Source organism: Melanotaenia boesemani, chromosome 22 (assembly GCF_017639745.1).
Source record: "Melanotaenia boesemani isolate fMelBoe1 chromosome 22, fMelBoe1.pri, whole genome shotgun sequence".
Classification (NCBI taxonomy): Eukaryota; Metazoa; Chordata; class Actinopteri; order Atheriniformes; family Melanotaeniidae; genus Melanotaenia; species Melanotaenia boesemani.
Window position 1 is genome coordinate 26,241,256 of NC_055703.1, and position 23,314 is coordinate 26,264,569.

Sequence of the window (23,314 nt, forward strand, 5' to 3'; positions counted from 1 at the left end):
ATCTTCAAAGTGTTCAATTGTTGAGTAATAATAATTTCTCCTTACTGAGCTTTTGTGTTTCCAGCAATGTTTTACACACACAGGATAAAACAGAGATTTACATTATATAAGCTGTAAGGTGAGTGCACTTTTCTTTTCCAGTATGATGGTGAATAAAATACCTTAACCATCCACAAGAACCACACCATGTCTTCGGTTACTGTGTTAAACTATTGTCGGTGGCAGAAAAACTGCAGCTGTTGAACTGTCAAACTTTTCTTTCTGAGAACACAAAATCAAAAGTGAAACTAATTCAGACAAAGGAATTTAACAACAACCAAGACCTATCAGCATCTATAAAAAGGGGTTTTCTGGAGGAATAGGACTGTTAAAGACTTTTTTTTGCTGATGAAGTCATGTAAGACTAACGCATGAAGTGACAAAGTCAACATGATTCTCTCCAGAAACATGAATGTATTAATATGGATGATTGTTAGATAAATGTTAGATTTCCAGCTATATGTCAACACCAGGACAATACTTACAATATACAACCAAGACAATTATTAGTTGCTTACTTATTTAGTCACATTGCTTATTATTAAAATGTATTATCCTTTTCATACTGTTACATAGTCATATTAATTAATATATTAATGTCATATGCTCATTGCTGGTCATGTATGTGACTCATCTTAGGTAAGAATGTTTAAAGCTCCTGAGGACAACGGAATTTCAGTACAAGCTGAAAAGTGTGACTTGCATGTGGAAGAATAGTTAGATCAACAGGAAATAAGTGCTCACTGTGTTCAAACCACAGAGTGTGCTGACATCCGATGTTGTTCCCCTTTGCTCTGTTTGCTTTATCTCTTCTATCTTCTATTTTGTATCTACATTTCACAGGTTGCAGAGTTGCATGAGAGGAAACACGGCAGCTTTTTCACAGTTGTTTACTGCAGCGGGCGAGACAAGAAGAGGATGCGCACAAACACACACACACACACTATATATATATATACACACTCAGAATTAGAGACAATTGGAACGCACCATTAGTCCCCTTTTACACCCACAAACAGCAAGAAAACAACAATGACAGTCCTCTGTGTTCTGTTTGTGCTGCTTAATCTTTTTAAAGTTCCTTTGTCTCTAAAGTAAAACATGCTTCACATGCAACATTTACTCAGTCAGCAAAGACGTAGATTGCATGAGACAGATAATCAAGACACTTCTATACAAGTGAAAGGTTACAACAAGGTGCCTCTGGAGAAGACCTGGGCAAACAAGCCGCTGGTCTGATGAGAATGTAGTGCACACACAGGGTGTGTCGTAAAGTTTCACCACCCATTACAGGCTTGGCATGCACACTGCATAGTTTGCAGTCCTGTGCTCGAAGATACAATAGTTTTCATTCCACAGATATGTAAATATATTTTTTCCAATGAAAAGGAAGAAGTTTGGGGTTTTGCATAGAAACATCATGTAAACTGGGCCTCCGAGTATTTAAATAAGCTCAGACCGTGGATCTGTTTATATCTAGGGACACATTCCATTTTTCTCTATCAAAGCCCTTGATAACCAACATAAGGAAACCAACAGAAGAAACACTTAACTGTTCATATTTAAAGTAGTTTGGTTTATAAACAGTTCACTGTAACAATACAAAATGTGATGTTGAAAAAGAGTCATGACGCTGCAGAAAAAGCAGATGCTGAAGTTCAGGAATGATTCTGTTGGAACATGCTTTGAATAATTTTTTTGTTTTACACATGAATTGCCAGATTTGACACAGAAATGCTGCAGTGCTGAAAAATGTCTACATCAAGGTTTGCTTGTTTTTTTTTTTTTTCCAGATTTGAAGCTTTTCCTGAGAGGTTGTGTGGGCGTTCAGCTCAGTGGCCTCTTTTCCTTGGCAGGAGTGATTGACAGCTCATTCAGGTTAGAGGACACTTTGTCCACCAAGCGTACTCGAGACTGTAGCGGCGCCGTCCCCTTTGTGCTTTAAGTTAGGTCCTGAAAATGACCGTGTGCCTCTTCATACAGCTGAAAAAGGGAGATGGAGGAGGTAGGTGTGTGTGTGTGTGTGTGTGTGTGCAGTGTGCAACCAACCGTGGTGAAAAGATAATGGGAAAGCAAAGAGCATCATTACCTTTCTCCATGCTGCTCTGCACCTCCCGCCTCCACCCGAACTGTCAGGAAAAGATGGAGTGGATGTCATTGCTCTGATTTTTGGATCTGGACCGGTTTCAGTGTCAAACCACAGTGAATTATTTGTTTTTATCATGTTTTTATCACATCAGCAGCCTTCACTAACAGGAAGCCATGCACACATGGTGACGGGTTTCAGACAGACTTGACAGAAGGTACCAGTCTTTGAAAATATAACATGCACTCTGTGGATTTCATCACAGCAGTGGAACAAAAACACTTCACTCAGTTTCATTTTTACAGTTAAACTTTCTTCAACATTGCCTCCATATTACAGCATGTTTGCCGAACGGTTCTGCTTGGTTTGGTGCTAGTTCTAAACACAAATGATGAAGTGCTGGTTACAAATAAAATCAAGCTCAATATTTCTTCTGTCTTGCTATGCTTAGTATTTTCTGTGTGTGATTATTTCTGAGTGTCCGGGACTGCAGATGCAAATTAAGCCAAAGAGCTAAAATCTGGTATAAAGCGTAGTTTCCTCTGCATCTAACACTGCTGTACATGGTTCCTGATCAATGACCTAAAGAAACTAATCTTGCACTACATGGAAAAGAAAAGAAAACAAAAACTTCCTGGTAAAACTTTTAAAATGTTGACTTGTCCTGCAGTTGGAAGCGTAGACTTATTTAGCATCTTATTAGCGTTAGCTTTATTTAATTTTACGTTTCAGCTGAGATGATGCAGATTATTGGTCAGTCCCTGGTCAGACGAGTGGAGCTGACCAATCAGAGCTGACGGGGCTTTTTGGTCATACTGTTTAACAAAAATGTGGATTAAATGAATTAATAAACATCTTGAAAAAATAGTTTGACAGTGCAAACTGATCACGACATTGTGGACACATTTTCTGGAACAAAAACAGTTTCTCCTTATGTGGAAACTCCAAGACGCATAATCCAGATTTCATATGAAACTTATGGAAACTTCAAGTAAGAATGCAGCTCAATCAATAATAAGTAGAACATTATTTCAATGCAGCTAATAATAATAATAAACTCGCTTTCAGAGAATTTACTACCAGCTCAGTAACATCAAGGCAAATTCTGTGTTTGGCTGCACACTGATGTTTTCTGCACACAAAACAATGCTACGAGCTACACAAAATAAAAGGAAATTAGCTTGTTAGCGTCAGATGGTTTTACTCAATAATTTAACAGTTAATATATTTTGTATTATTTGGAGTCGAAGTTATTTCTCAGATTAAAATATTTAAGAATCAGGCCAATCAGAGCAGACTCTAATGGTCTGACTGGTCTGATAAGAGAAGTGGTTTTCATGGGATGGAAACTTAGTGAAAGCCATGAATAATGATGATGCCATGTTTGTTGCACACATTGTAATTTTAATTTACCTTTCATGAAATTGCATAAACTTGTTTTACTGTCGCCTCAGATCCAGGTCGTTGTTGTAAATAAAAATAGTTTAACTTACCAGGTTAAATAAAGATTAAATAAAAAAAAAGAAAATCTAAAAAAGAAAGAAAGAAAGCTATCAACTGTTTTTTTACAGTTTTTCCTGAATTTTGTACAGATTTGAAATGTTTGATCACCTAAAAATTATTGTCATTGTTCATAAACTTAAGGAACAGTTTTGTATGTAATTTATGAAAATGTAAAAATGAACATTTACAACTCTCGTCAGTCAGTTTCTCTTCTTCAAGCACTACGTTTCTGATTTACTCCAAACTGACTTTGTTTTTGCAGCATAGCAGTCACAGAACATTTTTTATGTGGAAGGTGATCAGTTTGATCTGAAGAACGAAACCGACCACTGAACGGAGGTCATACATGGTACTGATATGCGACATGAGGTCTCCACTAAAAATGTTTTTTGATGAATATCAAATTATTTTCCTTTTATATTTGTCTAATTCTTTTTAATTAGTAGGAAACTGAGCCTCTTTTACAAGCTTTAAGCAGCTTCCTGGTTTGACCCTTTCACGCTCGTCATTGTAAAAATCTCCACTGTATGTGACGTATTTCTGTGTGAAGAAACCAAACTCAATTTTTCAGACATTTTTTGTTTTTAATGATATTTGTTATTCAAACTAAAATTTTAAGCTCTGAGAACAAATAAAATTAGTGTTTTCTTCTAGTCAAATGAACCATTTCTTTAGTATTTTTTTAACGTTCATATGGCACGCACACACATGCAGGGTGCTCCTGCCCCCAGAAAGCTTTGATCCGGCCCTGCAGGAGTGTGAAGTTAACCTCAGAAGGCAGACGGCGTTTACAGCTGGAACATGATGGCTTTTTAATTTCAGTCTGAGCTCGGATGTGTGTGTTTTTGTGTGATCAGCAGGTTCAGGGTCTTCTTCAGACTTTGGTTTAGCGAAGCTGCAGCCGTTTGGCAGTTTTTAAAGGATTTAGTGAATCTGCAGTAGAGTTCCGCCTCTCCGCTTCTGAGACATTCAGCTGAATCTACAATCTGTCATTTCCAACATTTTGTAATTACCCCCCCCCCTCACCCAAACCTTTACACTCACACCTCCCCCAGCCCACCTCCCCCTCTACATGAGCCAGAAAGCCTCAGCTGAAAACTCCACATTTCAGCGCTCAGCTGGGAGGGTTAAACGTACTCCTGGAGGCTGTAACTGTCCTTGATGTCTTTTTGGGGGAGTTTGGAAGGAGACGAATAGAGTCTCAGCTCCAGGGCCTTTGTGGCTTTCTCCTGCTTCACCTCGTCCGTCTGCAGCTGGACGCTTTTGTTTTTCCTGTTTTTTGGTTGCTCGCGCTCCACTTGCAGCTCCCGCCTCCGACGCTCATCTCTGTGCAGCTCGAATCTGTCAGGGTCAGCAGAGGCAGCGTAGTCCGGTCGTCTCGAACGCTTTCCGGGACACGACAAACAGAAAATGACCCCCCCGGCCAGGAGGAATCCAGCAGAGATAAACGTCACACACAGAGCTCCACCGGGCTGATATTTACTGTTGTCCGGTAGGTCCGTGGTCAGGAAGGTGGTGATGACTTCGTTGGTGAACCAGGACGCGGGGACCAGGCAGAGGAGGCTGGCCAGGATGAAGCAGCCCCCTGCAGCAATGGCTGTGTGCCCCTTTGCTCGGTGGCTGCCCCCCCAGCGGGTACATTTGAGTCCCAAGGAAGCGAGACAGAGTCCAAACGTGGCCACCATGCAGCACAGAACCATGGCAGCTCGCATGATCTGCAGAGACGCCGGCAACGACAGCACCGAGTTCTTCATGGTGCAGCTGAAGACGCCGGAGGTGTACCAGACACAGTCCATCCACAGACCCTGCATCTGCGAGATGGGGGTCATGATGCTGGTCCACACGTTGATGCTCACCTTCCAGTTGGGCAGCAACGTGGCCACAGTGGTGCCGAGGACGCCCAGGAGCGCCAGGGCGAACGCCAGGATCTGAATGGCAGCAGACAGCATGGCTCGGCCCCCCCTCGTCCAGCGCTGGTCCCTGCTGGCGCGGCGGCGTACCGGCAGGTCCTGACAGCAGATAATTCCTCAGTGCAGGCTCCAGCGGGCTGCAACCAGAGGAGAAATGAGAATTGAAGTGAGCGTGGGAGCGTGACGGACACACAGCTGAGGCTGCTGATGGGAATCTGCTTCTCCCCCAGATTTCTGAGCCGTTTCCAGCATGTGGGGGCTCAGTGATTGCTTGCATTAGTTACTCTGCAGCTGAAGTGGTGATCATTGACACTCAATTATGTCCTTTTAAAGCTGCAGTGTCCCTGAGCGTCGCTCTGAGATGAAGTTATTCCCTCAGCAACAACCTTCTGATGGAGCCAAACATCTGCAGCCAGAGCTGGAACCTTCTGGCTGTCAAAGTTCAGCTGAACGAAACTCAAGTCTTACCTGTGGTGAGTCTGTGGCTGCGAACTCCTGAAGTCAATCCTGAGCAGCAGTGAACGAAAACACAGGGTGTGTGGGTTAACTGGTTCTAACTACCCCTCTGCCTGCTGTCTCCTTGGCAACTGTACATACACTTTCATCCCATTCTGCATCACCAGACGTCCTCTCTGTTTTCTGCTGCAGTCTCAGTCTGAAAGAAGAAGTCTCCAAGAAGCAGGTTCTGGTTCTACCCTGAAGGTCACCGGCTCTGATGGAGCCGCAGAGCAGCGTTCTTATCTGATGGAGTTGATGGTGGTCCGTCAGCTCCGCACTCTGCTGAAATGTGGCGTCTTGTTTCCAAACAAAAGCAGCATTTTACCTGGAAATCCTGCTTTTGGTTTTGTTTCTGCAGATTTGGGTTTTCATCCTCTTCTTTTTTCAGAATTTCTCAAACACATTTCTCGCTGTAGTTTTTGAGCTCATTACGGATTTTTCTGATAACATCTGCTGCTCTTCAAACGACCGACTGGATCATTTCTTCTCTTAAAACGGCTTTCTGGTTTTGGTGATAAAGCCGCTGAGCTGTGAATCAAGGTGTCGTCCTGTCATGTGACCGTGTGAAGAATCGGCCACTGCAACGCGCTGATAAGCGTCCGCAGCTCGCCCGCCCACCGGCTGCGTGGTGATGGGACCCGGCAGCCTGTTATTACCATAATCCTGCAGACCCGCACAGACACGACATGGAAACTATAAACACACATTTTCCTCCTTGTGGGAAAACACAACTTTAAAGTCTCTGCAGGCGCCGCTTCCACATCATCGGTTAATTAATGTTGTTGTGTTGGTACAAAGAACTCACTACAAATAAAAGCCCAACTCAGGCGGGTCCGTTTCCCACCACAGAGGCAGAGCGGTGACGTCATCGGTGGACGCAGGTTCTGCTGCAGCTTTCCGGGTTTGTGGTCCTTTCAAATGAAGGTGTGTGTGTGTGTGTGTTTGGATGGATGAACGTGGGTTGTTTTAGAGCTCAACAGGACCAGAAAAATGTTTTATAAATACAGCCCATCTATCATTTCATCGTTTATATGACAGCAGATATAAACTGACGCGGTTTCACTGGTTCAGGCTTTTCTGTAAATAATTAGGATTTGTTCTTTTGTTTATGCACAATGTCCGTATTTTAAAAGGAAAATGGTAAAATTATTTGTTTGTATTTTTAATGTGTTCTTGCAGCCATGTATCAGCTGCAAATGACCAAATGTTTTGTTCGCTTTCATAATAATAATAATTGGTTTATATATATGGTTGGTAATAATTGTTCCTTTTAAAACGTAAATACTCAGCACTGCAGCTTTTATACAAAAAAAAAAGTATCATGTGAGCACAAAAAGGTAAAATTTTAAATTCTGATCAGCAGAACAAAACACACGAAAACTCATTAAAAAAAAGTTTTTAGAATTATTTTATCTTTTTTTTCTTTAAACTGGGTTTTCCTGCAAAATTTTACTGGAATTATAAATTCTGGTTGAACATCAGTGACAGATGCATTAAAATAAACTGGTTTTTGTTAATGTGGCAAAGAATGTTGTTGGTTAATGATACTCCTGCCTCTAATAATAATAATAATGATAATGATAACAATAATAATAATAATAATAATAACGAATCTAATTATTTAATGTTATTCGGTGACCTTGGACAGAAACAAATTCATCTAATGAAGTGGTAATGAAGATATTTTTGTAATTATTTATGTAATTTCCAGAAAATCTGATAAACATTTTTCACTTTTTCTGAAAAAAATATTAGTAAAATATTTGTTTATTTGGACTTAAAGAATTTAATTGTGTTCATCTAACAAAGAAATAATCAATTTAAAGACGTTAAAATATAAACAGAATAAATAAAAAAAGGTTTCCTACTTTTCTTCTTCTGTGTTTTTGTGAGTCAGAGCTGCAGGACGTCCAGCAGCCGTGTGTTCGTCCTGATCAGCTGCTGCTCGCCGCCGTCGTGCCGCCGCAAATCTCTGGAGGGTAGACGGGGAGGTAGAGTGGGGAGTAGACGGGGAGTAGATGGGGAGTAGACGGGGAGTAGACGGGGAGCTGGACTGGACGCCTGGGGGCGACTCGGCCCTGAATCTGGAACATTCCTCTGATTTCAGCAGCTCGGCCTCGTGTCGTTTCTTCGTCCCACCGAGAGGTTTCAGTGTAAACGTGTGTGTGGAGGATATTTTCACAACCTGCTGAATGAAACTAGAGAGCTGATTATTTATTTGTTTGTTTATTTAATCTATTTTTTTTATTTCATTGATAGTTTTTCTAATTTTAAAATTCTTGTAGATGTTTTCATTAATTCTTGTTTCCATTTAATTTAGTTTTTATTTTTAGATATTTTGCCTTTATTACCTTTATTTTGCAGTGTGTGTGTGTGTGTGTGTGTGTGTGTGTGGTTGTGTGTGTGTGTGTTTTATCCATTCTTGCCGGTTTTGTTAAATATGTACATTTTTCAGTGATTTTTTTTTTTGTTTGTTTGAATCCAGATTTTATTTGATTAGATTAAAAAGATGTTAAATAATTTATTAAATGTATTTACTAATTTATTAATGTCATTACTATATTTTCATTCCTGTATTTTATTGAGCTGAATTCACATTTTAAATATTTCTATTAGTTTTCAGAAATCTAATTTTTTTATACCTCATTTTGCTTTAAATTTCTTTTTGTGTGAAGAAATAAAAAAATTCACTGATGCTTCAGAAAATGTGGAATTATTTTGTTTTTTTACTTTTCAAATGATCTTAATTTTATTTCTAATGTTTCTTTACCTTTTTTTTAAAGATTATATTATTATTATTATATTATACATTACATTTTCTTTTAACCGTTTTTTTTTGTTTACGGCCGTGATGGATCATTTTTTCCTGTTTTGGCCTCCTGATCACCAGAAAACTGATCGGTCTGATCAATCAGAGCTCAGCTCTGAATGGATTTACAGATGGAAGAAACAATTACTATTATTATTATTATTATTTAAGAACTTCTGGTCATTCTGCTGATGGAAAGCAGTTTAAACCGGTCTGATTTGGTTGCAGCTGCAGAAACAAATGACGAGCATCAGATCGTGTGTTTGGGTCTTTCTTTTTGGTTGATGAAAAAACAGTGAGAACTAATTTTAATCTGATTTTCTTTCATAAAATCAAAGATTTCTGGTTTGAAAATGAAGAACTTTTCTCACACATCAAATCACAGACTGTAAAAAACTCATTCCTGAATCTTTGTTCCAGTTCGGCAGAAATTAGCTTCACATGCAAGCAAACAGTTTGACCTTTGACCCAGAGCTGAATGAACCCGTCTGGCAGAAACAACCCCCCGAAGCTGGATCAGCCAGACGGGAAAATGAATGAAGAGCTTTATCTCTAATGCACACACACACGTGCACACACACACACACACACACACGTCTTATTTTGTGGCGTCTTTACAATATAATTAATGAAAAGCCTCCTCATGAGGCAGATAATTAAAGTTCAGGATCAGGACTTGGTTCAGATCTAGGCCTGTAGTTCCCTTCATGTCCTCAGCGCCTGAAGTCGTCCACACGTCTGACCCAAACCTGATCCCCACCTTCACCCTGAAGTCTAAACCCTGCAGTCAGAACATCATTTAGTCCTCACAGGTCAGCAAACGCCCCACAGGGAGAAATAAACATGATCACGGCCACATTCTTCATGTTAACTGCTCCCAGGGGGAATTTATCCGACTGTCCATGGACTCAGCAGAAAATCCAGGTGTTCCCAGGAACAGATGACGTTTTTAGGATGAAGAGGATGATCAGGTTTAAGGTTCTGGTCCCTCACGTCACTGAGAAACTACCTATCTTTACTAATTCACAGAAAACTGAAGATTTATATGGTTTCAGTCCACATCAGGTCCAGTTATGGAAATATGGTTTCAGCGAATATTAAATAAACACAAATAAATAAAAATAAATACCATTTTAAACAGATTGTAATTACTAAATCAAACATGTATTCATGTAACTTCCACAGAACAAGTGTGGCATTGCTAAAATGAAAATATCTGTTTTTGGGATTTAACATTTTTTAATATATCACATTTACTTCTTGGATGTTTTTATTATTACTTCTTCTGTAAATGAGGCTTGTGTATATCTGAGCAGGACGAAGCCCATCGGGTGATGTCTGAGTATCCTGACTATCAACATTTTAACAAATCCCATGTAGGCCACCATCCAGGGTTGAGAAGCATGGAAGTTTGGGGTATTGGTATCTATCCATTGGAGAAATTACATCTGGCTTACACTAACTTTATTTTTATTTAAAAGAAAAAGCTTCAATTAAAAGAAGGAAAAAAAGTATTGTTTTAACCGAAAATATCACGAACATTTTTATGTATTGCTTTTCCGGCAACTTTTATTTTTAAAGCCTTACCGGAAGTACAACTCTAATAGCTTATTGCTAACTTGACAATGCGTTCCTCACTGGCTCCACCTAGTGGTCGTAACTTGTAATCACACCTGGCAAAACCATATAATAATCTAGAAAAATACAAAATAAAAATAAAAAGTCACACAAATTCAAAAACAAAAGTTTCTTTGGGCCCTAGACAAAATATTTTAGAGGATCCCTTCCAAACAGCCCTCACCAAAATTATAATAATATTTATTTTTAAACAATAAAACATTAATTTCATATGTAGAAAATGGGATGTTATAGCAGATGTTAAATTATTCAAATACAACTTTTGAATGCTCTTTGGCAGCTTTAATTTTTCTTCTACTTTTACTTTTACTTTATTTCCAATTTACATTTCATTAAGTGGGGCAACTGAATATTTAACTTTGTGCTGCAGAAACCTGCATTATGGAGCTTTAAGATGACATTAACCGCAGGATGTAACACTTTCATACATAAATACATAAACAAGAAGTATAAAGCCTACCCATATGAAAAAAGAAACAGACCAAAACATATAAAGACCACCTGCAAACAATTTCCACCCATGACCTTAGTAGTACATCATCCACATTTCTTGCCGATAAATTCAATAACTTAGTTAATTAGCTCAACGGTTTAGTTTGGAGGGACACAGATTTACCTAAAGACAATTTTGTCCGAGTTAGCTGATTTCAGTAGCAGTACAGACTGAGCTGCTCAGAGCTAAATTAGCTTCAATAGTATGTGCACTACTTACCACATGCTCGCTCTGCGTTTTGCTTTTCCTGTTTTCTTCTTCATTTTCTCGTCACCAGCCAGAAAACTCCTCTTCATTTAGATAAACCCGCTCTGAGATGTACAGTATGTTTACACAGGATGCAGCGCTACTTCCAGCCAAAGCAAGTGGTGTGGATGGGGCTCCTTTAAAGAGGTTTGCACCGGCCGACAGCTGAAAATGCAAATTATTCACGCTGTCACTGTTCTCCAGTGAAGTTGTTCACCCCTTCTGGCTCGCGGGCCCCAAACATTTAAATAAAAAAAGAAAAAGAGAATAATCTGTAACCAATTTACTGCCACATAACCACACACGTTTTAAGAGTTCACGTTTTTGTGTTTCCTTACTGCCCCCTAGTGGCCAAAATAAGTTCCTACAACGGAAATGCCTCGACATCAAGCTAGCAGTGCTAATTAGCTTCACGGAAATGGACTAATCTCTTCTAAAACTGTGATGAAAATAAAATAAATATGTGATGAAAGAAACCTTTATTCAAACACATTTATATAAATCATTTAGTTTTTTCTACTAATAAACCGTTTATGTAATACATTTGTGGCTGTGTTTGACATGTCTCAATGCTAATCATAATAGCAAAAAAAACTTTATAGGTTACATACAAACGTAGGTAAATTACTTCAACAAATTAAGTTTAAATTATTTTATTTAAATACGGCTTCCAAATCTTTATCGGCTCCAACTAATTTGTATGTTTTGCATGTTGGCAGGTTTGAATAAGTTTTTTTAAAGAAAAAGTTATTTAGTGTTTAAAGCTTTTACCGGAAGTAGTACTGTGATAGTTTGTTTCTAGCTTTGTGCATACCATTGGTATCCAGCTCTCTCTAGTGGTCACATTACGCAAATACACTTTCATGAAATAAATATAACGACGATAACAAAATTAAACTCATTATATATTGGCAGAACATCCTGTCAAAATATTAAAAAATAGGATTCCTAATTGAAGATGATTAATTATTTAATTTATTTATTGATTCCTCTTGTTGGTTGATATGTCAGATTGCGCCCAGCAGATCAGTAAAGACTGTATGAACTAAGCTAGCAATATCCTGGCAGGCTACTTGACTAACACTTAAATAACTTCCCTGTCAGTTTTAGAAACAAGACAGAATTAGTTTGTAGTAGTTAGAAGGTGCTTGTGTGTTTGATCTGATAGGACTTAAGGCTCAAGTCAGCAGTGATGAAATCGCTTGTATTTAAAAAGGACAAAAAAAAAAGTTATGTACTGCCTACATGACAGCACCTTGGTCACAGCAGTCTGCCTGACTCATAATTATGATGTCCCATCCTGTTTAAATTCCTGCTTGTGTTGTTATTAGTCTCAGATGCAAATCGCTTTGGATAAAAGTGGCTGAATAAGTCAAACTGCTAACCGGGAGACGCAAATCAGTACAAACTCAGCCTGTCATTGTGCTCTCTTGTGGTCACAAGTGGTAACTACAACAGTCAAGCTAGAAAAGTTACATATAACATGAACTTCCTGTTATTTATGTTTTCAAAATAAAAGGTCTTTTAATTACCTTTTAAAATGACGCGTTTTAACATGAAATCCAGTAAATGACAAATTACTAGATAATGTGCTTATACACACATATACATATATATATGTGTGTGTGTGTTAGACAGACAGACAGACAGACAGATAGATAGATAGATAATAGATAGATAGAAAATGTTTAAATGCTGAATTGAATTATTTAGGCCGAACAGTATGTATTAATGATCTCTTCAATGAGATCTGAATCAGTTTATTATCTTTGACAGAATCCCATCATACAAAGACGTACACGAATATTTAAGAAAATAAATTACCAAATATTTTAAACGTTCATAAAATAATTGAAAAAATTAATTTAAAATTCTGACTTTTCCAACAGAAATACAGGTGACAGAAAATATAAATACAGTAAGAGAAAAATAGCGGCTTCGATTCGATGCATCAGCTCCAGATTTTCACCAGAAACTGCTTTTGTCAAGAAAATGAAGAAACATGTCGGCTGGAAAATAAAATGTACACAGAAGAATATTTACAACAGTGAGAAAAAACCTTGAACTTAAACACTGAATTTATTTAAACAATTTAACTTTTATGTAATAAATTTATTTTAATTTTATTTAAAATATTTTTGTTTTTAAAAGTTTGTTTTTCCTACAACATGAGATGTTGGTTCCTGTAAATTTGGACTTTTTAGAAAACATAAAATAAAAAATAAAACATTTTTGACTCTGAGAAACTGGTAGATCTCAGAGGTTCGTGGTCTTTGTGTAGAACTCGTCTCAGCTTCATTTGTTCTGATGTTACAGATGTTTCTCTGGTGAAGGAACTCTGAGGAAGACTCCACCATCACTGCTGATCGAACTGATCTTCCTCATCTGGGAGTTCTGTTCTCTCTCAGCCAATCAGATGGCTCCTGGTCTGTGTGAAGCTCTGGCTGATCCGAAACGTCTCCCGGATCAGCGTCTGGACTCGGTCTCTTGTTAGCACCTTAGCTCTGTCCCTGCAGTGTGGGGACGGTGGCCGTCTGGGTCCCCAGAACCGGGTCGTAGAAGCAGTCCTCATTGATCATGGAGGTCATGCTCTGAACGCTGAAGTCTCGCTCCAGCAGGCTGATCGGGTCCATCGGTTCTCCTCCACGACTCCGCCTTAGACTGGAGCTCCGCCTCTTCTCTTCAGCGCCCTGATGCGTCCCTCCTCGCTCCTCCTCAGTGAAGTTGAGCCTCTGCAGCTGAGCCTCGAGCTCGCTGGTCAGGGAGCAGAGTCTGGTCCTCCTTCCTGAGGAGGCGTTGCTCGGCAACAGAGGCTCTGAGCAGGTTTCTCCTCGGACGCCGTCAGGTCCGCAGATCTCCGGCTCCTGACGAGGCATCTTTGAGGGGTCGGGGTGAAGGTGCTGCCTCCTCCTCCAGGAGGCGCTCTTCTCAGCTGTGGACAGCTTGGTCCTCCTCAGGGAGCCGCTGGGAGCTCTGTCTCTGAGGAGCGAGCGAAGAGCTCGCAGGACGCTGGCCTTCGTCTCCAAACCACTGGAACAAAGACCAGAAACTAAAAACCTGACACAGTTCAGCCAGTTTAACCAGTTTAACCAGTTCAACCAGTTTAACCAGTTTAACCAGTTCAACCAGTTCAACCAGTTTAACCAGTTCAACCAGTTCAACCAGTTCAACCAGTCAGCATCAAACAATGGTTTTAAAATTAAGCAACTTTTTGAAGCGAGGACGTCTCAAAGACGCTGGTACCTGCTGCAGAGCTGGAACACCGTCTCTGGTCGGCCCTCCACCTCAGACCTGCTGTGAACCAGCTCCCACACACACGGGTCGTCCGAACCTGGAAACACAGCTCAGAGTCAGCTCACACACACACACACTGTCTACGGTAACACTCCTCCGTCTGACTGGTCCCTGACCTGAGATGTTGGCTGGTCTGACCTGGACCGCTGAAACTGGGATTAACCAGCGGAACCTGAAGGGGTCCAGATCAGCTGACCGGGAGCTCGTCTGTCACAACAAACACACGTCAAGTTTTTTTTGTATCAGCAGCGACATGTTTCCTGCGTGATTTTCCTGCGTTTCAGCCTCCAGAGTGAAATAAACCACGATGAAGAGCAGAGCTGGACTCACCATCCTCTTCTTTAGTTTGCTGTTCTCGCGGTAAACCAGGATGACGGCTCGTTTGAACACTGAGGAAACAACAGCATCTGTGTTACGACCTGAACGAACCCACTCTGAGCAGCTGACCTGAGTCTGGACCCACCGAACAGACTGAGCTGAGGCTCCTTCCGGAGGCGTCGCAGACCCGGCAGAGGGTTCAGCCAGACCGCCGACGAGTGCACCAGAAACTCCCCCATCGAGATCTCCGTCACCTGAGGCCAGACGGAGAGAAGGATGAACAGGTGCTGCAGGTGATGTGACGACTTTTCTGTGTGTGTGTGTGTGTGTGTGTGTGTGTGTGTACCTGTTTGTCCGGTCCGCTCTGTTCTGCCGCCAGCTGGTCGAACACGCAGCCGTAATCCTCGTAGATCTTCTGCATGTCGTTGATGTGACTCGCCACCTTCTCCATCGCTCTGAGCGCCTCTGAGTGGACAGAACAGGAAGTGAGCGAAGCTTCCACCGTGTGTGGGCGGAGCCACAGCCCAGGTATACCAGGTGTGTGTTACCTGTCAGGTGTGTGTGTTCGGGACTCTCCACATCGGTCAGGGACACCAGCTCTCTCAGCAGCAGCGGGTACTTCAGAACTCTCTGAACCGGTTTGATCAGGAAGGACTCCAGAGAAGACGAGTGCTGATTGGTCGGATTCCTGGCTTCCAGGAAGTGTTTGAAGGCTGCGTCTGTTTTTGCTGCATTTAAAGACGATTTAAAAGTAACGTATCTGCTCAGACTCTCAGGACTTCAGCTCAGATGTTGCGGTATAGTCACCCACCTCTCTCCAGAACCTTCTGGACCTTGATGTGGTTGGCGCAGAAGCCGCTGTAGAGCTTGAAGTGATCGGCGTAGTAAAGAAAAGACCCGCCCAACGAGAAGAGGAGTTTCTGGAAGAGAAACAAAATGTGAAAACTGAAACCACATCTTCAAATAAAAATGAAATTAAAAATAAAATTAACTGAAATAAATAATCATAGAGGGGTAAATAAGATAAAAAGACAGCTGATAAAAATCTATTAAAATAAGGAACAGTGTGAAAAAAAAAAAAGAAAAATCTAATTTTAGTAAGATACTAACGAGGCATATAAAATCAGATGGATTAAATCCAGGAAAAGAAGAGGAAACAGGGATCAGCTGATGGATTCTCACCTTGAACTGTTCGGGAGTTTCCAGGCTGCTGAAGTTGGGACAAGCGGCGATCCTCTCCTCCAACGTTTGGAGGAAAACTCTCTGGAAGTCCAACATCTCCGGCAGACTGCCGAACAGCGCCTCCATCTGAGGGAGAGACCACACCGAGACTCAGAACCGAGAACAGAACCTGGCATCTTACTGCAGCGGTGCACTTCCTGTCCCGTCCTCACCTCGTCTTTGCTGAGGAACGTCTCGTTCTGCAGCGGCGTCAGGTAGAGGTCGAACAGGCAGACCAGATCCTGACGCAGAGGAACAAACCGGTCAGGTTTACAGGTTAACAGAGTACGGAGCAGGGCCTGAAAGGTTTTCAATGTCTCCCTGCTCCAACACACCTGACTCAAATTAATGAGTCACTGTGCAGAACTTCATAGGCTGTTGGATCCATTTATTCTGATTCAGGTGTGTTGGAGCAGGGAACCACTGAAAACCTGCAGGACTGCAGCCTTCGTAGGACCGATGTAAGTAGCCCTGGTATAAAAGACCTTACAAGAAAGTAACAGAAAGAAAAATAGAAAAAAATGAGGAAAACATACATACGTCAATTAGATTTCTAACTAAATCTGTTGGTTTCAAATGGACAAAATTCAATAATTTTTAATGATTTGAATGATCTGAACATATGATTGGTGCTGATGATCACATGGGTGTGTGTTTTTAGTGATGGGTGAATGATACTGAGGCTTTGAAGCTTGTATCGCTCTTCATAAACACGTTTATCAGGAATACATCCGAAGCTTGAAACACTGTCGCTGCTTCACTGATTCAAAGCGTGGTTCGATGCGTTTCGTTGGTTTGACAGCTGTGATTGTTTCCGTTAGAAGTACTGGACTAGTTCAGTTAAGTTTCATTAAAGTATTTATTTAATTCTTTACAAAGCAAAACAATTAATACAACATACATTTTAAACACTTGCATGAAAAGGAGCAGAAAGAAAAATAATCTAAAATAATCCGCCCGCTCACACAAATAATTCATTTAGCCAATAATAAATACAATTTATGTCATTTAAAAATTGAACTAAAAACAGCTTCCAACAGAAACTTTTCGCTTCATTTATTTTCTACACAATCCCACAGAACAAAACAAATGAACCTCATTAATTATATTTTCTAAATCAGAAGTAACAATATTTTAAGCACAATAGTCGATTTATCTTTAGACTTTTATCCAGATTGTTCCATAAACCAACTCCGCACACTGAAACACGTCCTTCATCTCTTTTATTCTAAATCTTGGTTTAATAAAAATCCCACATCCGTTTAAATGATAAAATTTAACAAAAAGATGTTTCTGTTCATCTAAAAACCAGAATCTGCTGCAGCAGGTTTCTTTGGTCTTGTTAAGAGTTTAGTCCAGTTTTTAAATAAAGCTTTTTAAAATCAACATTTTACCTGAATTTACATTTATTCTTTGGTTTAATCTGGAATGTTTTTAGTCTGGATTAGTCTGTATATCAGGTTATATTATAAAACAAATGCTTTAAACATTTATTAGCTGTATTTCTGCTGCAGCGTCTCTTCTAACTTATAATTAATTTTAATGCATAATGATGATGTCATCATTAATTACTATAAATGACCACAAGCATAAGCAAGTTAAAAGAACCATAAAGTTTTTTCTGAACTTTTATCACTGACGTGATAGAAACTGTGCTTCAGGTGTGCTCCTAAGAGGTTGCTATGGTTACAGTCAGCCACCAGATGTGGCTGTTCTTAGACTGAAGCCTCAAACCTTCAAAGCTTTGAATCTTTTATTCAGCACACTTAGAAGAAAAATCTCTGAGCTGCACTCATGTTTTTAGTTGCATGAGCTGTAAAAAGATGGTGTGCACATGAAACACATTAATGGCAATAAAAGTGATGGATTTGTGTCTGTGATAAGAAGGATTTTAAACAGGTTTTAAACATCGTTTTCTCTGTTCCATCTGTGAGCTTCCAAACAGAAACTGAATATTTGGATCGTATCAGCTCAAACAGCAGCAGGGTTCTCACCTTGACGTAGGACTTCTCCGTGTCCACCAGCTCCTGGATGACTTTTCTCAGGCGCTGACATACGCTCAGGTGGGCGGGGCTTGCTGGCGGCAGTCCGGACTCGCTGCAGTACGGGTTCTTGGGGGTTTCGGAGTCCAGTGCTTGGCTTTCAGGGAAGGTCTGATACCGTGAACAGACCCGCTCCACGTTCTGGAAGGAGGACAGAGAGGAAGCAAAGATGCTTATCTTGACACTTTTCCTCAGATTTTAGAGTCAGTTATTAAAACGGATGATGAGCTCGAGGCGTTTACAACTTTAGATCCAGTAAAACATTTTCTGGAAGTTTCAGATCTTGGCAGAAGTAACGGTGGAAGTGGTGACTGATCAGGCTGCTGGAGCCAACCAATCAGAGCAGGCTGGTGTGTTTCTGACTGGAAGCATTTTCAACCCAAAGCACCTGTAATTAAAACAGCATCTCCACTCAGGTCAGACGGACGGGTGGATTAGGCTGATTAGGCGACTTAAACAACCCGACCTGTTGTCCTTGTTTACCCTTAAGGACAAACTCCACCTTTATTCCTGTTGCAGACATCAGATCGACGGCTCTGTTTTCTGTGTTTTCTGTGTTTAACAGTAAAATCTTGTTTAAATGAAGAAGCTTTGAAAGCTGCAGAACGGATCTGCTGAGCAGCAGCAGCAGACGTAAATCCACCTGGCTGGGTTAGAGCTGGCTGCAGAGTGAGAGACCAGAGAAAACAAACAGCACACACTCACACTCAGCTAAACTAAACCGATGCTTAACTGGTCTGAGAGCAGCGTCTGCCGCTGCAACCCTGCTGGAGGATGAACGAACTCCCTCATTCATCATCATAATCTGACCTGCCAGCCGCTAACTGTTCGCCCTTCAGCTACACGGCTCTTTAACCAGAAGAAAGGAGACTTTCCTCAGATATAAATCCGGTTCCCTAAAATTCAAGAGAATCTGCAAACCCCCTCAGATGAGATGCATGCAGGAAATTATTATGGAAATAAGGATTTTTAATCTGGTGAAGCTTCTGATGTCTGCAGCACAGAGCTGAACGTACATACCAGATCTGCAGAGGAAACACACTCAGATCTCCACAAACCTGGGACTCTCAGCCAGACCCGAATGAGGACATAAAACTTCATTAAACCTGCAGTGACAAGTTAAAACAGCTGAAAAAGCTCAATTTAACGTCTTGTTTTATGTGATTAGTTCCACAAAGCTTGAAAATATTCAGCTGATGTCACAAACGAGCACTAAAGCTGCAAATTTGAACATTTCAGAAGCAGAAAGCAGAAAATATTCTGCACCATTCAAAGAGCTACTGATCACAGTTTAATCTTTAGATGTCAAACGTGAAGCTTTGGGCTGCAGAAAGAAGATGTTTCAAGTGTAATTCCACTGATGGCCACTAGGTGGTGACTCTCACAGAATCTATGAAAACCATCAAACATGTACACAGTTATTTTTTCCCACCAGTCCTGATTATGTTAGCTGGATTTCCTCCCTCTGATCATTAAGCTGGAGCTACTTCTGAAAATAATCCCAACATGAAACAGATTTATTTAAATTTATCCAATCAGGTGTCAAATGTCTCTGGAGCTCCGCCTACTTCAATATGGTCATTTCTAACTCTAAAAGCAGGCCGATGTGATTGTTTAATATCTTATTTCATGATAATTAAACTTAATTTTTCTAAATAATGATGAATAATCTGGTTAAGAAGAAAGTGAAGTCGGTTTCAGAGAGATTTTTTCTGAGACGACGTCATCTCTCCTGCCTTCTGATGGTTCTGTTGCAGCTCCCCTCTGAAATCTGGACCAGCGATCCTGAACTGCCGGCTCTGAGGAAACCTCTGGGAGATGGAAAACCTCCAGGAGGACCCTCAGCTACCTAAACCTTCTGACATGGAGGAGCAGCATCTCCCCTCACTGAGCTCCTCATGTCATCTCTGAGTTCAGTCTGAAATCAGAAACCAGCTCATCTGCAGCATTTCTCATGTTTACCAGCAGAACCAGGCCGTCTGCGGGTCGCTGGCAGCCCACACAGCAGCTTGTCTTGTCCAGCAGCTCCAGCATTTGCTCCACCAGCCTGACCCCTCTCTCCTCCTCTTCCTCCTCATCCTCTTCCTCCTCCAGCATCTCCCCATCCTCCTCCAGCGGCAGCACCCAGCACAGAGCTCCCATGGTGAGGGAGCAGGATGGGGGGGGAAGCCTGGGCTGGGGTCAGGGGTCGCCTCCGGGATCTGTTTCTGCTTCCAGAAGACGACGAGAAGTCGCTGACAAACAACATCTACCAGCTCCTCTAATCCCGTCAGTCTGACTTTACAAACACTCCTGACGGTCTAAGCCCAGATTAACAGGCTGGCCGCTGGTCATGTGACAACATGGGGCTGGAGCTCCAGGAGGATTGTGGGAAAGGATTTCTGCAGGTAAGTTTCAGGAAGTTCAGAGGAAGAGAGTCTTCAGGTGGCTGTTTCCTCCTGAAACCTCCTAATCACCGCTGACACAGACGTAGGGCTTTAGGTCTGTGTCAGCAGCTGGCAATAAAAATGGAATCAGTTGTAAAATGATCGGCTTTCTCAACTAATCAGAGATTTTCATGACGTCTGAGCCAAAGGAAAAGGAGTCAAACATTTCCTGACCGCTGCAGCCTCCTGATCAAAAACCATCTTGGTGCTCTGGGCTCGTCTGTTAAAACCGGCCTCAGAAAGTTCGGGGTTGAGTTTGATCAAGCTGTCTTTGGAGGGTCATTCCCAACAGCTCACCAGTAATTGTTTCTATCATTTGAGATCTGTCTCTAAAGTTAGGAAAATGTTTTCAAAAGCCAATCTTGAAATAATCATTCATGCTTTCATCTCATCTCGTATTGATTATTGTAATTCTGTTTTCACTTGTTTCAATAAGGCGACTCAACAGACTTCAGTTAGTGCAGAACTCTGCTGCCAGACTACTGACAGATCACATCACCCCTGTTTCATCAAGACTTCACTGGCTTCCAGTCAAATTTCTTACTGACTTCTAAATTAAAGTTTTGACTTTCTGGACATTACATGGTCACGCCCCCCCGTGTATTGCCGCCTCACTGTGTCCCTGCTTGTCAAAGTGCGTCCCATGGACTCTTTTAAAAGCAGGTGAAGACTAATTTTATTCTGGAAAGCTTTTTGTTATTATTTATTTTATGAAATTATTATGTTAGTATTGTATTTCACCCATTTTATGTTCAGCACATTGTGATTTTTATCTGTGAAAATTGCTTTATAAATAAACTTTACTTACAGAATAAAATAAAGATTTAAAGGAAAAAATAAAATGGATTTCATGGAGCTCTGTGTGACGTGATGCAGAGTCTGGTTCAGTCTGGAGGATGTTTCCGTCTCATCACACAAGATATTTACTGCAAACCCAGTTTTTAAATTTTTATCTGTTTCTTTGCAGGTGAAACACGCTGCAACACACACCCACCCTCCTACTGTGATGTTACCTCCTGACAAATGAGACTAATGTACCTGTAAACTCTCAATAAAAACATCACCTGTGTGTTGTTTTCCACCAACAGGACACACAGTCTGAACCTCACCTGCTCAGGTGACTCAGCTTCCTCAGACGGCATTGAAGAGTCGTTAAAAACGGGGGGCGGGGCTTGGGCTGCATCGGTGATGAGAGGCGAGTCTGTGACGTCAACAGGAAGTTTTTTTTCAAAGGTTTTGAATCAAACACAGATTTTTCCAGTTAATGAAATAAAATAAATAATTTCTGCAGGAATTTTCCCAGAACTGCCCCTCAGCCTGCCTTCAGGATAATCCGTTAAATCGAGACCAGACAGATTTCTGGGATCAGATCAGGTTCTGGTCTGAGCATGTTCAGCTGAACCGTACCTGTAGTCCAGGTGTGGGGGTCTGAAGGCTGGATGCTGAGGTCGGGCCAGACGCCGGCAGGCTCCTCTGGATCAGGTGACTCATCTCTCCTCAGCAACAGCTGCAGGTTCTGGTGTGCAAAGAGACTCTGCAGGAAGTCCAGGTCCAGTCTGGACACAGCAGCCCCGTTTACAGCCAGGACCTCGTCTCCGGCCCGGAGGCCTAATGGGACGCAGAGACACACAGAAGTCACATGATCTGAGGTCGTTAATGAGACGATGTGGTGTTTGACTTCAGGTTTTTTCTTCCTGACCAGCAGGTGAGCTGTGAGCGCCCTCTGCTGGAGAGCAACAAGCCTTCCAAACAGCTGTTTGTATTTTAATCTGTTCACCTCGTTGGGCCGACAGTCCCAGCGGGTCGACCTCGCTGATGAAGACGTGGCTTTCACCTGCTCCGTCCACGTGACCCGTCACTGCAAAACCTGCAGGTGGAGAAGAAGAAACAGGTTTGTACGGATGAATCCAGATGTTTCTCCAGATGTTGTTTTTCCTCAGTAAAAAAGCTTCCCTGAGTCGTCACCATAAGAGATGGAACCTGCAAACTTGTGAATGTTTTTCTCACCAAAGTCTTGGTATGCATCCGGTCGACAGATGTGCAGAGAGAGAACTCCAACAGCTGGAGGCGGCTGTTCATCACACAGCTGGAAAACAACAAACATCTGACGGTAAACATCTCAGAAGAGGATGTGACGACAGCGGATCCACGATGGAGAACAAGCTTCACATCATTTCTCTCAAAGTTAAATTCATAAACCGCTAAACATGATCTGAAAATAACATTACAGTATAAAAACAAACATGTTAGAATAAAATAAACAAGTACAGACATGTTTTCGTGTTTTTTCTTGTTCTCTTCATAGAATATTTTCCATATCCAGGCACCAAAACTTTCAATACTGATTAAAACCTGATCATTTCCACTGGTTAATGATCAGAATCTAAAAGATGTTTTAATAGAGGGAAATAAGGATAAATCAGGTCTGCTGTCATGTAGAATAAAAACAGCTTCAGTGGATTATTAACATTTCTACAGTTTATAGATTAAAGCTGAGACATCAGATCAGTTATTTCTCTGACAGAGATGGAGGAGATAAGTCCACGCACCCGGCAGCATAAACAAACTAATCATTCACAACACAATTCATATCAGGAGGAAAACTGCAGACGTAGTTTTATTTATTCTTAAAGATAATTTCATTTTAATGTAGCAAATTTATTTCTTACTCTGCGTTGATGTGTCATTAAAAGAACACATAATTCATTGTTAGTTTTGTATTTTGATAAATGTTATTAAAAACTGAACAGGGTTAAATAAAAAGTCTGTGGAGTTGTTAAACTTTCAGGTT

General features: G+C 41.0%; 2 protein-coding genes across 7 annotated transcripts in view; both read right to left on the minus strand.

Moving 5' to 3' along the window:
- Positions 1–4,669: 4,669 nt before the first annotated feature.
- LOC121633513 (claudin-20-like) lies at positions 4,670–23,003 on the minus strand. Of its 3 annotated transcripts, none has more exons than XM_041975621.1 (2): positions 22,992–23,003; positions 4,670–5,675 (listed from the first exon to the last, which is right to left on the minus strand). In XM_041975621.1, the coding sequence occupies exon 2, from the start codon at positions 5,575–5,577 to the stop codon at positions 4,756–4,758; it is 822 nt and encodes a 273-aa protein (XP_041831555.1). In that variant the 5' UTR covers positions 5,578–5,675; positions 22,992–23,003; the 3' UTR covers positions 4,670–4,755. The 3 variants fall into 3 exon arrangements, with proteins under 3 accessions (XP_041831555.1, XP_041831553.1, XP_041831554.1); XM_041975619.1 differs by lacking the exon at positions 22,992–23,003 and adding an exon at positions 11,196–11,548; XM_041975620.1 differs by lacking the exon at positions 22,992–23,003 and adding an exon at positions 6,007–7,270.
- Positions 12,990–23,314, minus strand: part of LOC121633424 (T-lymphoma invasion and metastasis-inducing protein 2) — a 43,856-nt gene continuing 33,531 nt past the window's right edge. For all 4 annotated transcript variants that reach the window (XM_041975428.1, XM_041975425.1, XM_041975426.1 and 1 more), the window contains 15 exons: positions 22,531–22,609; positions 22,301–22,390; positions 21,931–22,131; positions 21,633–21,724; positions 18,050–18,238; positions 16,229–16,297; positions 16,017–16,142; positions 15,646–15,754; positions 15,383–15,562; positions 15,181–15,299; positions 14,980–15,088; positions 14,847–14,905; positions 14,633–14,723; positions 14,466–14,553; positions 12,990–14,252 (listed from right to left, as the gene is read on the minus strand). In XM_041975428.1, coding sequence (XP_041831362.1) covers positions 13,721–14,252; positions 14,466–14,553; positions 14,633–14,723; positions 14,847–14,905; positions 14,980–15,088; positions 15,181–15,299; positions 15,383–15,562; positions 15,646–15,754; positions 16,017–16,142; positions 16,229–16,297; positions 18,050–18,238; positions 21,633–21,724; positions 21,931–22,131; positions 22,301–22,390; positions 22,531–22,609 — 2,133 coding nt within the window. In that variant the 3' untranslated portion in view covers positions 12,990–13,720. The remainder of the gene's footprint in view (positions 14,253–14,465; positions 14,554–14,632; positions 14,724–14,846; positions 14,906–14,979; positions 15,089–15,180; positions 15,300–15,382; positions 15,563–15,645; positions 15,755–16,016; positions 16,143–16,228; positions 16,298–18,049; positions 18,239–21,632; positions 21,725–21,930; positions 22,132–22,300; positions 22,391–22,530; positions 22,610–23,314) is intronic.

Coding starts and splice junctions, on each gene's coding strand:
- LOC121633513 (XM_041975621.1), bottom strand. CDS start 5,577: ATGCTGTCTGCTGCCATTCAGATCCTGGCGTTCGCCCTGGCGCTCCTG.